At 50.0% G+C, this 16,632-nt stretch overlaps 1 protein-coding gene across 1 annotated transcript in view; it reads right to left on the reverse strand.

Annotated features, from left to right (window-relative positions):
- The window catches only part of NAT8L (N-acetyltransferase 8 like), a gene marked incomplete at both ends in the record, with an annotated part of 28,558 nt that extends 12,696 nt beyond the window's left edge, over positions 1 to 15,862 (reverse strand). The window contains 2 exons of the mRNA XM_082315331.1: positions 14,058 to 14,222; positions 15,529 to 15,862. Of these exons, the coding sequence (XP_082171457.1) occupies positions 14,058 to 14,222; positions 15,529 to 15,862 (499 nt within the window). The remainder of the gene's footprint in view (positions 1 to 14,057; positions 14,223 to 15,528) is intronic.
- Positions 15,863 to 16,632: the final 770 nt, after the last annotated feature.

The following is a 16,632-nucleotide window of genomic DNA, read 5'->3' on the forward strand; positions in this document are numbered from 1 at the left end:
AGACGGGGAGAAAAGAAAAGGTTCAGGGCACAGATTTGGTACAAACTACAGGCTGAAGTCAGTTGGCACGTGGCTTGATCTCCTCGAGCCTATTGCAAGCAATAAAAATTTCTTCCTATTTCTAGCACAGCAGCTTGAAATGGTGCTGCCCTTCCCCAAACACACCCTTCCCAGAGCTCAGGCATCCAACAAGGATGCTAATCATAATCAGCTGGGACCAACTCAACCCATCGTATCACAGCGCGTGAATAGTCACCATCTGCCACATCAAGGTAAGGCCCCAAAATCCATTGCAACAGACTGGGAAGCGCTTGAGAGGCGAGGAGTGAGGGTGACACTGAAGCACAGCTCACTACCTCTGTCCTCCCCAGCCGCTCACCACGGATGCTTCTTAGGGCACTTCTCACCAGGACCAATCCTGTCTGACTCGGTAGTATGAGCCCCCCAACTAACGGGCCAAACTTATTCCCCTAACCCCTGGGTAAGGAGTAGATGACTAAATAACAGGGGAACCAAAGTGATAATAAAGCTGGTAAGGAGAATCAGGCTTGGGTCAACCAACCAAACCTACAGCCTCTCTGCCCTGCTGCCATCGAGGCAGCACAGTGTCTCTGGGGAGACACTCACCCTGGCCTGGAAGGTGATAAAAAGCAAACAAACAAAAAAGCAATCTGCACCTGCAGCATGCCAAGAAACAAGGCCTTTCCCTTGGAAAGGGGATCTGCCATGCCTTTCTGACATTCAAGGCTAGAGGTAGCAACAGGACTGATGCTTCAGTTTGTAGCAAATGCAACTCCTGACCCGCATAAATAAATGAATAAACTAGCAAACCTCTCTGGAAGCAAACCTTGCTAGTATTCCCTAAGTGCTTTTAACACCAACACCTTTTAAACACCAGAGGCTTCCTCCAGCAATGACTCTTCCTCTACAGCATATCAACCAGCCTATCCTCTTCTGAAAGAGCAGGGAAACAGGCACTCACCCCACCACATGGGACCAGACCCTGAGGCATTTCGTTACGCTGTTGTGGGGCTGAACCTGACCCATTGACAGCTGCAGGCACCTCCTGGTGTTTGCACTTTCCCACACCTCCAACCCAACCCTCAACCATCTGACACAGTGGGTGGTGATGCCAGTGGACAGGTAGAAACAGCAGACGGAGGTACTGCTGCGTTCCCATCCTGCTGTGCTTGTAAAGCCTGGCTGTAGGAGATGCTGAGCCCCTCCTGAGATGGTGCCTGGGGGTCCTCAGCCCTTCTGAGGCAACCGGGCTGTTGTGTCAGCTAGGACTCTCATTACTGCAATGGGCACTCTCTCCTTGAAAATAAACACAAGCTTTTTTCCAGCAGGAAAAGCTTGTGAAGGCAACCTACTGCCCTTCAGGTACCACCTCCCCATGGCCATCCCGCTGCAGGTTCCCACTGTAAATCACCACCTTTCTTGCCTGCAGCCTTCTTTTCTAGATTTACTGTGAATATTTAATCCCTGAAGGGCTGTTACATTTTTACCTAGCTCAGCCAAACTAAGCCCTGGTTGCTCCAGTGTGTCCCACCTGTGTATGCCAACTTCCCCCCACTCACTCTGTTGGAGCCCTACACAGCAAGGAGGGTAACACTGGGTCAAGACTTCACTTTCTTCTGTCACCCAAGTAATGAAAACAAAAGTCCTCTACAAAGCCTCGGTATTGTCTCCTTCCACCCACCGCACTGCAGACCCCACCAAGACCTCCCGAGCAGTGCGAGCCTCCATCACCACCCATCGCTTCAATTTCTAACTCTCAGCAAACCGGTGGCAATGTCCCCACGTAAAGTCAGAGCACTGCCACGGTGCAGAAACACACCTCACTGTTGTTAAAAGCAACGTGTTTCTATATCTCTCTTCCAGTACGTCAAGGCCAACGCGCCTTGGGTGTAATTCTACTGAACTCCACTACTCCAGACTGAAACTAGCACATTTATTTAACATAGCAGCAAAAGAAAATTCTACATCCATAAATACATGAACATCTGTCAGGCTGGGCACAGACAATGGACCTGTTGTGGATGATGCATTAACAGAAAATGAAAATTACATGTGTAAATCTCTACATCTCTAAAATTAAAAGAGAAAAACCCCCTTTGCCACGTGTTCAGACTACCATACCAGACCAGTCAGGCCAAAAGGCCCCTACAAAAGCCTAATCCAGTTATTCCCAGATCTCCAGTGATGACCATCTATCAGCATCTTGCATCCTACATCCACATGAGTGGGTTCCTTTGAGCCCCAGCCTCAATACCAGTCATGAGAGCCACGGATTTGAAAGAGATTTGCAGAACAAATCAATGGAGTGAGTAGGTGACGGGCCATGTTGGGGAGACACGTGGGAAATGAAGGGCAGCCTGCTGAGGGCTTGTGAAAGCAGATACTTTCATACCCTGTACCATCAGTGTGCGGCACGTTCATTCACCAAGTACCTGCGGAAAGGGGGTCAACTTATAAATATGAACAGCACCTCCAGCAACCAGAGCCAGGAGAGAGGCAAATCCACGTGAACCTGGGTAGAAATGCAGTATTTTGAGGACCTGCTGGATTTTCCCAACTACAAAGGCAACACCAAATAACACTAAACCCCCCATACCCGATGCTAAGACAGGGCAGAATGAATCTAAGAGCGGGTTCACAGCTGCAACAACGCCTTCTGATGCACCAGTTTTCCCTAAAACACCATAAATTAATCTTGCAGGCAGCCGATAGCACACACAGAGCAAACTCAAGGTTTACTCCATCACCGCATTTTACATTTACGTCACACGTTTCCTGTAAAGGTCAAAAGAGCATTTGGACCCGTACTGGAGGATGCCCCTAAGTACAGGCTAAACTCCCAACAAGAGACGAGGGATTTAAGCACATGAGTAAGTTAAAGCAAATGCTCCCCCAGAATTTCACTGCAATCCTCTTTAGCTGTTTGAGTTATCCATGAAAAATGTTCCCACTTCTCAAGAGCCCCTGCAGATGCTTTGATGCTTTTCAGACTACTGATGGCTCAAAAAAAGCCCCGTAAAACCTGATGATGGCTTATTCCCAAATGAAAATCGCTGCCCGAGAGGCACGGCTTGATGTTATCCTCTGAACATTTGCAGGTTCTGAAATCACACCAGATGTGTATTTTCATACCCATTAAGTGAATCCAATTGACTTTACAGGCAGCAAAAGCTTGAAAAGGTGTTCTACAAATACCCCTTCTAAACAGTTTGGACTTTAAAAAAAAGAAAAATCTCTCATTAGCATCCCTTTCATACAGGAACTTCCCCCCCACTTGCTTTCTCTCTTTTTTAACAAATCCCACCACTACGATGTAATTCCAATAACAAGGACTTTACCAAGACGCTCACTGCTGTTAAGCAGAGTATCTGCCATGCTTTTATTGCTCTGTCTCTAACTAACCATCATCTAAAATTGCTCAGCGCTTACAAATGGCAGGTGCTCCAAACCAGGCTATTTTCAAAAGCTTCTCTTTGCAGTTCTACTATTTAACATTATTTTAAATTGAAAGACTACAGATTTAGGTCTTCCCTGGATTCCCACTAGAAGTGTTACACAGTGTTTCTGATGCTGTTATCTAGTTCCAGGGAGGATGAACAGATTTGGCACCTCCAAAAAAAGAACAAAAAGCCCTGATCTCAGCAAATGAAATCGTTCTTTGCTGTACTCTGACTGCAAGAATGATTTTATATATCCTCTTAAAATGGGCAGAATGTGTTTTATAGGAAAAATCGTAGTGAAAAAGATCAATAGGCCATGCCCAGATATAGCTGGGAGCGATGTGGGTCAGATGCTCTAAAGAAGGTGTAAGAAATCCTGTTGTTGGCAGCTCATCTGCCTTTAGGCAAAATGTTCTCTCCCTACCATCACCGACACGTGGGTTTGTGCACTGACGCACTCTGTTTTCAGCTTAGCAGATACAATATCCTCGTGCTGCTGACTTCTATTTATTTTCTCATCTTTGTTATTCTGAGTATTCTACCAACAAAAATAAATACTTGTGCTCACCATGCAAAATATCCAAATGACAAACTAAGAAGGAGAAGAAAGTACTTCTAGAGTGAAATTAAGCAAAGGGACATAAATTTAAAAGCGCAATGGGAGGAAGGGGAAGATCAGAGAGATACAAAGAGGGATGCTGGGTGTGGGACCACCACTCTCGGGAAATGGCAGAAGTGATGAATGAAGCAAGAACCAGACCAGACAAACCCACCGGAGAATTCAACACTGGGATGGACAAGAGAGCCAAGCAGAATTCAAAGGATAAAAAAATGCAAATATTGCAGTTTGACACAAGACTGGAAGAGTGGGATACAGAACTGCTGTGGCAGGGGAAGGAAGGGGGGAAAAAATGGAAAAAAAAAATAATTCAAGGAACCACTATTGGTTCCCAATAGACGGTATTATCTGATAGCTGTTGAAATGAGCGTTGTACGCGAGATGCACTGAGGAGCCATTCATGGCTGGACAGCTGGTCCATCACCCCCCATTTCAATTAGCAGCGTTAGCACAGAGACCAAGAGCTGCAACTGTAAAAAGCAAATAAACTTGCATCTCTGATGCCCGTTTCCAAGTCAGGATTCAAGCACATTGGCAAGAGAGAGTGGGAGCAGCTTGTATAGCAATCACTGGTGACCGAGGATAAATCTAGGCAAGTAGCTTACTTAAAAATGCAGTTTTGTCAATTCAAAACAATTTACACATTTGTCCTGAATTGAAAGATCTTCAGCTGGGACAGAAAACGCAGACGAAGGCCAGGCTGGCACTAATCTTGCGCACAGTGCATCCCCCAGCGCTGCTGGCCGAGACACCTGCGCCAGTTGGGTCCTCCCCGGGGTCGCAGGGGACGTCCCAGCTGCCGGGACTTCGGAGATGGTCCCCCTCGACACCACCTCTTCAACTACTATGCTGGTATAAAATGCCTAAATATATAATTTAAACAGGGCCTGGGATCCAGGCAGTCCGACCACTGGCTCAGCATATATTTAATAGTGCCGTGCAAAGAGGAACAGAGGGACCTGCCTGGGAGGTAACAAACATTAACTGTATCACGGCTCTACCATAATCAGCGTTTTTTAAACATATACTTGGGTCTGACCTTTGCTTAAGGAAGCCTATAACAGAACCAACAATTTTGTTTCAGGCTGAAAAAAGGATTACGTTCACCACTAAACACAGATTTTTGCTTCTTCACAGTGATAAAACAGAGAGGGACTAGTAAATCAGCTTAATTTGCATGAAAACTATCCTCCCTCTTATTTTCCAGTTCCTGAACAGAAAAATAATTTTCTCATAAAACCTCTGGTTTTCAGTTTTGCCACTTGGATAAATCCTAGAAGCAGCACGTGAATTTTAAGTGACAAATATTACTTGCACGTTCTCATTTCAAGCAGTACACGCTAACGTGCGACTAATGTGTTGTATTTTTCTATTCGCGTTTACACTGTTGTAAATCCAGTTTTAAAGAGCAATATCTCACGTAGCCACTTAAAAATACACCTGTAATACATGTTTCCCGTTACCTAATTTTGAAAAGTCTCCTTTCACTCACAGAATCCCATTTTAAAGCAGAAAGCCAGCTTGGCACTAAACTGTGGGAGTCCCATGTCTAAATTTTAGAATTATCCTGTAAGAAATAAAATTTTCAATTCTTGAAAGAAACACTCATCAAATGGTTATAGAAGACAATAAATGATACTGTATATGCTTTCATAAATAGTTAATTGATTGCTGGGGTCCAACGGGTCAATAGATGACTTAAAAGAATGGCTCAAAGCCATCTGTAACAGATACCATAGCTTGTACCTGGCTCTAAACAGACCACTACAAACTAATTTTTGATGCACCCTTAATAAAAGACATGAGACTTCATGGTGGTTCCACTTGGCCTCTAGCAAAAAAAACCAAACCAAACAAAAAAAAAAAACACAAACAAAAAACCAAAACAAAACAAAAAACCAAAAAAACAAAACAGAAAACAAAAAAAACTCCAAAACAAACCAAACAACTTATTATTCGGTTACAAATAATAGATTTGTGACTATAACCCAGGTAAGATACGCTACTATCTTTGGATTCCCTTTAAGACTGCTTTCATTAGCCACCTGTCAGGAAAAAAAACCCAATTCCTCAGCTTCCTACTGGGAGGGGAAAAAATAAAAGGGAAAAAAAAATTCTAAATATACACTTTGAAGCTCCCTGTTTCACTGATGCAGAAAGCAACAACAAAGGCCCGTACATCCCTCGGCTCCGTGCAGAACCAGATACTGGCAAAACACTCTGCGAAGTCTCTCTTTTTGCTTTAGTCTGGAAGGGAGTAGCATCAAACATGCTATTATTTGTAACAGATCTCCAGCACTGCATTACCAAAATAAAAGCGTGCGCTCCGCAATACACCGGTAAACAACGCTGCCTGCTCCCGCAGCCCACGAGGGGCTCGGGGCTGCCCCCAGCCCCGCCGGCCGTTCCCGTCCCGGGTAATTAACTATAACCTGCCTGAATACAGATGTAAGCCTACAGAAGGAATACGTGATTTTCAGAAATATGCTCTGAAATTTGGAGGCATTTTGAATGGGCAGTCTTCTTGAAAATCAGGCCATGCATTTAAGCTTTTACGTTAAAAACTGCTTTTTCAACAGATTTAGAGGACTTAAGATAGAGAGCAATACCGACTCATAATTTCTAAAGTACTGGGACCCCTGGTTGTGCACACTGGGAGGAACCAACCTGACCACAGACGCTCCTGAATAATCCTAAGACGCTAAATACAATATTAAATATAATATAATAATGAGCTTGGGAATAAGATTTTTCAGTTCATGTTCCTACATCCAAAATTCAGCGTCAAGAGGGTCTCAAAGCTTTCTACTTTTAAAACCCTCGCCACTTGTTAGATACCTGACACAGAGCCTACGTTTAGCCTCTTATGAAAATCAACCTGAAACAGACTTTTGGGTAATTGTTTTAAATCTTAGCCATTCCTAAGAAAGCGAGAGAAGGAAGAAGAGCCACTGAAAAAACCTTTAAAAGAGTAATTGATTTGCATTTAAACTTGTGGAGAAAATTCTGCAGTCCTTTTTAGGTTTACTCACAGTCATGAGAAATTGCACACAGCCATGCTAGAAAACATTAAAAAAAAAATACTCAAAGCTAGGAAAAAAAACAGAACACCTGCTGTTCCTGCCCTCTTCATGTTCATAAGTCCGGGCATGGCTTGTGTTTGACAGTCTTGAGAAGTTAACTGTGCCTAAAAAACTACTGATCTTCAATTTACACAACTTATTACTTCTTGTATTGAAGATTAATGAACAGCACTTGCATGTACCAGGGTTTTTGAATACCTGCAGGCAGAGCTTACATTCAGAAGCATCATAACCACTCAGTCATGGCTACAACTTAAATACCGCTGCATTAACCGACAGTCGTGGCAATTAGGGACTACCTTTACAGAGCATTTTTGAACGCATGGGAGAAAAAAAAATAGGTTATATTGCTCTGCAAAATTTACTATAAAATCTATTTTCATCTAATTTTGACATGGGACCGTGCCAAAGCTCATGGATCTGAAGTGAGAGCTATTTTTGTCTTATGGATACGCACACTGAGGAATGGGTTTGTGCATATGTTCCTGCTCCAGGAATAAATAAATAGGAGGGGGGGGCGGCTGCAGCGGCCTGCCTGTGAATGTGTTTATCCCATTTGTGTGCATGCCACAGCCCTGAATCCGCAGGCAGCTCTGCTCATCAGACAATCTCAGTTTTCCCTTGTGCCAGCCCTTGGCTGACAGCACCACTCTTCCACTCTGCACTACCTGAACCTCCCCAAAAATGGAAAAAAACCCGAATAACAAAGATTTTTGTGGGGCACAAAGACCTTGCAGGTCCCTGAGTGGGTTGAGCGGAGCTGACCCGCACGGCTCGGTCCTGCGTGGGTCTCGCATGGTGCTACCTCCAGGCCCTCCCGGCGCTTATCGGCAGGGGTGCAGGGTTGGGCCAGGGCCAGCAGAGCTGCCTGCAGCTCGCCCGTGCTGCCAGGACCAGGGAGAGCCCTCAGGGTGGTCAGCTCTGGAAGGCGGGGTGGAGGTTAGGAGCTCTGGTGCTGGCCCTGGCAGTGCCGTGCCTTGCTCGCTGTGCCCAGGCTCGGTGCCTGCGGGACGGGGCTGCCTCCGGACGCAAAAGCCAAGGCTCCTCCACAGCAAAAAAAGGCAGGCATGTGTGATGGAGTATCGGAAGAGGTGGGTTTTGGGAGAGGCAACCTAACTTTAAAGACATTTTGCATGATTCAAATAATAAATAAAAAAGTATTTCAGTCCATTATTAATGCTGGACAAAGCACATCCCTAACACTTGGAAACATGTTTTTTTTCCTATTGCTTCCCAACGAACTCTGCACTGGAGATGTGAAACGCCAAACCAGGCAGTTCCCGTGCTGCTAAGCTGTGGAAACCCAAAAGCAACAATGGGAATTGCTAAGCAGCAGCACCAGCATCCCTGACCGTCCCTCTCGCAGGACGCCAGTCTCAGAAATACTTTCAGACATAATACTTCCCACTATAAAATGTATTAGAGGTCTCTAATCCTAATCTTGTACGATCTCTTTGATGTGCAGATCGCATCCCTTGAAGCACCCCCATTGAATCGCAGAGATGCCAGCACGTGAGATGCTCGCGGACAGACCCTCCGCCGCCTGAGGATGAGACCTGACCTCAGTTCCCAGCAGCGGTGGGGAGCAGAGCCGGGAAACGCCGAGGTGGAGATAAGGATGCAGCCTCTCCCCTGGGTTCTCCAGCTCTGAGCCCCACGCCGGACTCCTCGAGGCCCTATGGGGTGCGTGAGGAGAGGCATGTGCGAAAATCCCGATACAGGACAGCTAGCTCAGGGGTTCGGCAGATACGTGAGGTCAGGGCGCTGCATAAGCCAGCAAGAAATGCTGAAGATAGGGATGCTTCAGATTCCAGCTGCCTCTCGGGCACCAGCAAGCGGGGTAGGGCTCTCCCAAAACACATTCCTCCACTGGGAAGCAGCAGCTCTGAGCCCTCTCCCGGCATCAGGTAACTAAGCCCTTTCTTTGCAAAGCAAGAGCTGCTCTATTCTTTCCAAACAATGTTATCAGTGGGCAGCGGCACTCCTGCTTATCTGGCAGCTTGAGCATTACCCAGAATGTGGAAGAACTGGGCTCCACGGCAGCCCCTCTGCCCGGGGGCTCTGTGGTGGGGAGAACCCCCCCCCAGCTTGCAAAGGGCCTGGGCATGGCAGAGCAACGGCAGCTCCCAGCCCAAGGATCTCCTCCCAAAGCGGGAGGAGATTTTCCCTGCACCCCAGAACTCAGCGCTGCTCACCCCGCAGCTCAGCACCCACTGAGCGGGGCTAACGGGAACCACGCGATTTCCCGTCCAGCTGCTCACCTCCTTGCAAACACCTGGGCTCAGCTCCGTCCCTCTGGCACCAAACCCACTGTGGAATGGGCCCGATCCAAGAGCACAACTAAAATGCTTGTTACCCAGCCAAACATCCCACCGACGGCGAGAAACACCTCAAAAGGAAGGAGCAGCAAACAGGACCTCACCTCCTCACAACCCAGCTCCAGCCCCACTTCAACTGGTGTCCTTCCGGCAGAAGGATGTGATCCCAAAACCTCTGCCAAGCAGGGCAGGACATCCCTGCTTTGGGCTCCGCTGCAGAACGTGTCACCCAAGAGCGGCAGGAATTGAACTTTAATGAGCCATCCCCCCTGGGCCTTGTCCCCCAGGGACGTTGGGGTATCAGCACAGGCTGTTCATCCAGACCCTCACGTACCAGGGGACAAAGGGCGGCGGGACAGGGAGGCTCTGCTCACCCCTGGACGGAGGCAGGAGAGCAGAGACGCGCGTCCCCTCCCAGCACGAGGCACCCAGAGGCACCCACCGCCCAAAGCGCGAGAGCCGCAGATGCGCAGCCACTGCTGAAAACCACAGCTCTCAGCGCGGCGTGTTTAATGCGACCTGACACCTCCTGCAGCAACCACTTCGGCTTCATCTGCTGCATTATGCAAGGCAGATGCCCTCAAGACTCCCCCAGGTCCCGCAGCCACAGCTCTCCAGATTGCCCATCCGTGCTGTCTGTCTGTCTTGCCCTGCAGCACTGGCCATTGCAACGCGGCCACCCAGCTCGTCGCCGGTGCCCAAAACCACCGGCAAAGGTCAGCTCCCACCACCACCAGGTCTTTGCACCACCATGACACACAGGCATGCCCTTCAGCAGAGCCTGCCAGGACAGCCAGCTGCAGGAGGTAACACTCTAAACCACTGCAGAAGGACGTGCTGGCTCATCAGCCAAAGCCCCAGCTCCGCTCGTTTTGGAGAGCAGCGGTTTATGCATTGGAGGCAAGGAGTCCTGGTTTCCATCAGCTCTCCAGCGGAGACCTCAGCCTTGCAAGAATCTCTCTAACACACCAACCACCGCAAAAAATACACAACGCAACTGACTGGGACAGAAGCTTGAAGAGACACTGTAAAATTGATTAGTCGTCAAAATCATCAGACCATAAAAGAAGCTCCAGCTGTGCTCCTCTCTTATTTGCGTAGAGAAATGCAAGAGGCAGGGCTCTATTTAAAATTAATTCCTCCTTTTTTTTTTTTTTGTTTACTAGAGCCTAAGTTACTCTGGTTGACAATTACGCCCATTATCCAACTCCTTTCTTTTCCACCACCCCAGTGCCTTTTTTCATAGCCTATGAAGATGAAAAAAGAAAAAAAAAAAAAAGGAAAATTCCAGTAAGTGCTCTTCTAAAATGAAAAATGCAAGTTTACAAAGAGCTCAGGAAGGTGTTTGAACCATTCAACCTTCTGTTTTAAGACTCCAGTGCAGGACTCAACACAAACAATTCCTTTAAAATCAACAGCGATTTCAAGTCACCCCACCGCGTACGAGCTCAAAGTAAAGCGCTGGCCCAAAAGTTCTGCCAGATCCCTGGCATAAGTGTAGGAGGACAAGAGAAAACAAAGATTTAAATTTTGGCTAGTGTACTTCTGCAAAATCACTGTCAGCACATATTTTTCAGTTCATACAAAACACAGTGGAGGAAATTTAAAACAATAACTAACTCGGAGGCAAGCAGTTCAGAAAAACTGCAGAAGAAAAATCATAACACGACGTAACTCACCGGATTGTTCAACACTAATCATTAAGCTGGGTGCTTCCAGCATCCCATTGCAAACCAGGTCCTCTTGGTTCAGTTTTAAAACTGACCTACGTTTTTTGCAGATGCTTTGGCAAAATTACCAAGAATGACCCATTTTAATAGTTAAAATACTCCCTCACTGTAGACGCCTGCCTTACCACAGGTTATTTGCTGTAGATGCTCTGGACAACGGTACCCCAACCCCAGGCACCACAAGGAGCCCACTGCAAACAACAGGTTTTCATGCCTAGGTACCATGGATGCCAAGAGCAAAACCTCAGCAAAGCCATGACCCACATCGTGATGCAAGACCTTAAGACCATGTCCCAGTTCTACCTTTGTGTTCGTCACCCTAAGAAAAAAGAATTCGCAAACCCATTACAGAAATGCTCCCTTGCCCTATTTTCCATGTTGGAAAAAAAAAAAAACCCAACATTCAAGCAGGTAGACAAGGATTCTCCAAAGAAGGAGTGAGAGGTTGCCTGGTCATGCTCCCAGCCAAAGCCAGGCCAACCTGCAGTTACATCAGGTTGGGTTTTTTAACTTGTCTGGCTGAGCTCTGACCCTCTCCAGCCTCTCTGGGCTCCCGCTCCCACGCTCGATTGCCTTTGCTGTGACCATTTCTTCCCTAACACCTCACTGAGAAAGCTTTCACGAATATCTCAGCTGGAGCAAGACACAGGAGAACGAGCCCTTCTCATTCCCACTGCAATCATTTCTGCCTGCCTGCTAATTTGTAAACTAGCTGAATAAAAGACAAACTTGGGGCTGGAAGCCGTTTCATTGTCATTTTTCTGTCCTTTGGGCGGGATGGGCAGCGCCGATGTGGCACGTCGCTGCCTTTCTCTGTACGTTCAGACAGACGGCACACAAATCTCTGGGCTTTTCCAGGATGACTGTATTTATACTTATAGGGAAGAAATCTGGCAACTGTATTTTTGGGGGAAACAGGAGCAAAACACTGGATTCATGCCTCATGCACAGCTACACCAAATAGCACCACATGGCTTCATGGCACGTGGACAGGCACTGGGCAGACTGGCATCACTGGTGGTGCCAGTCCCGACCCACGGACATCCTTCTCCTCCTTGTTCCCCAAAGCCTCTTCGGTCTTTACCTAATTACGACTCCAGACAACTTGCTTAACACCACTATCATCAAGGACCTATAACAAGCACCAACAATCCCATAAATCTGCTTTTTATGGCACGGCAGAAGCCTAATTACACATGATTAAATTCTGTCAAAAATTAACGCCCACACACTTGCTCTAAAATTGAAATCAGCCCTTTTAGGTACCAAATAAAAGCAATGCTAACATTTCAAAGACATGTTGGCAACACAGCTGAACCAGATTATGTTGCTGACCCTAAACAAATCGAGGGCATTCCTTACTCTTCTTTGAGTCCCCTTCCTTTCTTTTCCATATATGCTAGTGTTATAAATACAGGCACTTTGCTCCATGCCCTGAATTGTGACCATGCAAGTCCCAGGCGTTAATGAGCGACGCAGCTCAAACACCTCCTAGCTCCATACTACGTGTTCTTATTCTACTGGAGTCCCCTGCTACTTTCTCCAGCATAACACGTCGTTGAACCTCGCTACAGAGGTTCGGAAATGTTTTGCTACGAGCCCTTTTATTTTTGTGACACCACCTTTAATGAAGATTGAGCTTTTTAAATACAAGTCACACGTTACTTAATTTTTACAAAAACAAGCGCCGTAAATGAAACGCAAGCTGTGTGTAAGGTGGGACAACATCTGTACGAGATGCGCACTATGACGGGAAACGAAATCTAAAGCAAGCACATCTAAGATATTTGGTGATTTTTATTAGACGTGGAGCATCATTTTAGCAAAATGTAATATTGCACATTAGAAGCGAAGGCAAGTTTCTGGCTATGGTACTTCCTACGAGTCCTCTAAAAGCGCCCGAGACGAGATCTGTCACACCTGGGGAACAATGATACAGCGAAAACACAGTCACACAGAAAAACAACAGAGTAGGTACCCCGGGAAGATGGAACTAGGGTGGGGTACTGGCATCGCCTTGCTCTCCCAGCTCACCGCTAGTACTACACGACCACCAACAGCAAACCTCAAACCCCAAGAGACTGCCCAGACACCCCCTTCCTCTCGTCCTCAGCATGGATGTATGCCTGCAAAAAGGGAAACAGCACCTGCCAACTTCTAAAGGGACTTTTTTTTTTTTTAAATAATCACATAAGAAATCTTTTACAACTTAACAAGCAAATGATATATCATTAGATACTGTGGTTTCAATTACATGCATATACGTAACAAATGGATAAACGCATATTATGTCAAACCCAGGCAGCATCCCTTTACATACCTGATCTGTGCCGCTTCCAAAACACTCGCATTAAGGAGGGTTCCTCTTGCATAATATGGGAAAACGGGCGCAATAACTAAAATGGGTTCCTTTATGCATTTGGCCTAAAAGGCCTTTCGTTTCCCCCTCCCCCCTCTCAGAACGAATACCAAGCGTGAGGAGCAAAGAAATACCCAGCTCGAGAAACAAGGGCTGGGGTGGACCTAACCAGCAGGAAATAACCTGCATCATCCGCCCCCGAAAACCCGTGCCCCGGAGCGGCCACAGGACCCAGAGTGCTGCGCGCGGGGGTGGATGGAGGCTGCCTTGGATGACTAGACATTTTGGGGGTTGGGGGAACCCAAACCAAAACCCCAAAACAAAACCAGAGATGGCTTTGTGGCTGGTGTGGCTAAAGAGCTGCATTCTGGTGACTTTTGAGCTTGCTCAGTGCTGCTGACAGGAGGAAAAGGCGCCAGCAGCGGGGAGCAGCCATGTTCCCTGAGCAGGGCTGGGGGAAGGCGCCCTCCGGGGAATTCGGACTCACCTGGCGGTTTCATGTAATATTGCTCAATATCGGACATGTCCGTATGCAGCGCACAATCGAGATAGTGGAGGATAACTTTTCTACTGAAGTAGTACCTCATGCCCATCAGAAAGATGGGCAAACAGCAGGTCAGCAGGAAGGACTTGGTCACAACAAAGCATATTACTATGGAGATAAGGAAGAGAAATAAACGATACCTGTCAGAAAAGAGAATTTAGTGTTGATTTCGGAATACAAACTCATTATTAAAAAAAAAAAAAAGCACAGACAAAAATATACATTTACAGTACACACACAATTCACACTCTCGAGATTATCGTGTTAAGTGACGGCGCATCACGCCGAGGTAACCCCGGAGAAGTTTAGGGGGTGTCTGGAGAGAGCCGGCGGGGAGGACGCCGCCGCGCCACGGCAGGTGCCACCGAAGCCCGGGCGCGGGGCTGGCGGGGACGCGGGGGCCAGGCACAGCCCGGGCCCCGCTGCGCTTTCCCCGGCCAGGCCGGAACAGCCGCGCTGCGGGCACGCCGCTCCGCAGCCATGGGTTTGTCACTGCGGCATCGCTATTTCCATCACGGGCCGCACCGACTCCCGGGGAAGACGCCGTGCCCGCCTCGATGCCGGGGGGCTGCTGAAGACCTGGGGGGGCTGCTGCAGACACCCCGAGCCGGCGGCTCCCCGCAGCACGGCCCCAGCCTCCCAGAGCCGCCGGCTGAGACCCCCTGCGCCCCAGCTGCCTGCTGGGGGGGGTCCCCCTCCAGCACAGGGCCCCGTCCTCCCCCCTGGCTGGGGGCACGGGGGTGCAACTTGCCTGCAACCACCAAGGGTGTGAGAAGCCAGCCCAAAGCTTGCTCGGGGGACACACACACACACACAATATTAACAACGTGCCCCCCCCCTTCCGTACAATTATTTGCACGGGGAGCGCACGTTATTATTTGCACGGGGGGGGGGGGGGGCACCTTGTAGGCGCTATTTCGGGGTTACCCCCCCCCCCCCCCACGCCGGGGGCGGGGGGTCGCTCCGCCGGCGGGCCCGGCCGTCTCCAGGCAACGCCGGCACGCGGCGACCCCTCGCCCCCGCCCCGGGCTGCGCGGGGGCGGCGCAGTGCGCGGTGCGAGGCGCGCACCGCTCCCCTTCACCGCACCCCCACGCAACCCCCCGGCCTGCAACAAGCCGCAGGACGGCTCTACCCTCACCCCCGCGCAACCTACGCGGCGACACCCCCCCCCCCCCTTAAAACCCGCGCATCCCCCAGCGGCGCAAGCTCCCATCCGTGCCCCCCCCCCCCCCCCCCCCAGCCCCCGCCGCAGCGCTGCGGCTCCGCGGCCGCTCCGCACCGCACCGCGCGATGCCGCAGCGCGCCCGGCTCCTCCCGCCTCTCCGACCATCTTGTGCCGATCCGCGGGGGGGGAGGAAAAAAAAAAACAAACACCCGCGACCCCCCTGCCCCCAAAAGGGAGCAGATACTCACCCGCCAGCAGCCCGTAGAGCAGCTGAGTGAGGGGCTGCTGCTTCAGCCCCCTGAACGCCGTGTTGGGGATCCGCTCCATGATACCCTCGTAAAATATGCGGCGCACCACTTCCTGCTCGGAAGGGTGGAATTCGCGGATATAGACATTATCGCGGCGGGGGTCCTCTTTTGGGGAGCTGAGGGGAGGCGGGGGGGAGGAAGGGGAGCCCGCCAAAGAGGGCCACATCTGGGAGGAAGAAACAATGATCGTGTCTTTTTTGGATCCCGGGATTGATTCATGATCTTCCGCCACAATCTTGGTCTCACAAACCATCTTGGGAGACAGACAATGCATGCAAACCGGCCGCGGGGAGGGGGCGGAGGAGAAAAACGGGAGGGGTGGGTAAAAAAAAAAATTAAAAAAATAAAATTTAAAAAAAAAAAAAAAAAAGGAAAAGGGGAGGGGGAAGGAGCGGGGCGCGGAGCAGGGACGGAGACCCGCCGGGCAGCGGCGGCGGCTGCGCGGGGCGCGGAGCGGCGCGGCCGGTCGGGACGGGAGAAAGGAGCTCCGCTGCATTTTGGAGAGGCATTTATAGGGCGGGGGGGGGGGGGGGGGGGGGGCGCGGGTCCCCGGGGTCCTAGCGCCCCCCGCATTGGCTGCGCGGGGTCGCCATGTGATCGGGGGGGCGGGACGGACACCCCCCCCCCCCATCCCTGTACCGCCCCTTGCAAATTACTACGGCGCGTCCCTACGCGGGGCTGCGCGGGGGGCGGCGGCGGCCCCGCTCCCTCCCGGGGGCTGCACATCCCTGCCCGCATGCACCGGTGCATGGCGGGTGTGCGTGTCTTATTTATTTATTCATTTGCAGCCAGCGCACCGCACGCCCGGCGGCTTTCTGGAACAGTCGCTGCGGGTGCGCGGAGCGGTGCGCGGAGCCGCGGCGGGGTGGGGGGGAGCCCGGCGTCCCCGCACCGCACCGCACCGCACCGCGTCCCGGCGGGCTGCGGCGTGGGCCGCCCCGTGGTGAGTCATTCACCGCGGCGGCGCGTCCCTGCGCAGGCCCGCCGCGGCGCTCCGCGGGCGCGGAGGGGCGCCCCCCCCCGCCACCCTGCGCGGGAGCCCCA

The sequence above is a fragment of the Platalea leucorodia genome (assembly GCF_965183815.1).
Source record: "Platalea leucorodia genome assembly, chromosome: 6".
NCBI classification, from domain to species: Eukaryota; Metazoa; Chordata; class Aves; order Pelecaniformes; family Threskiornithidae; genus Platalea; species Platalea leucorodia.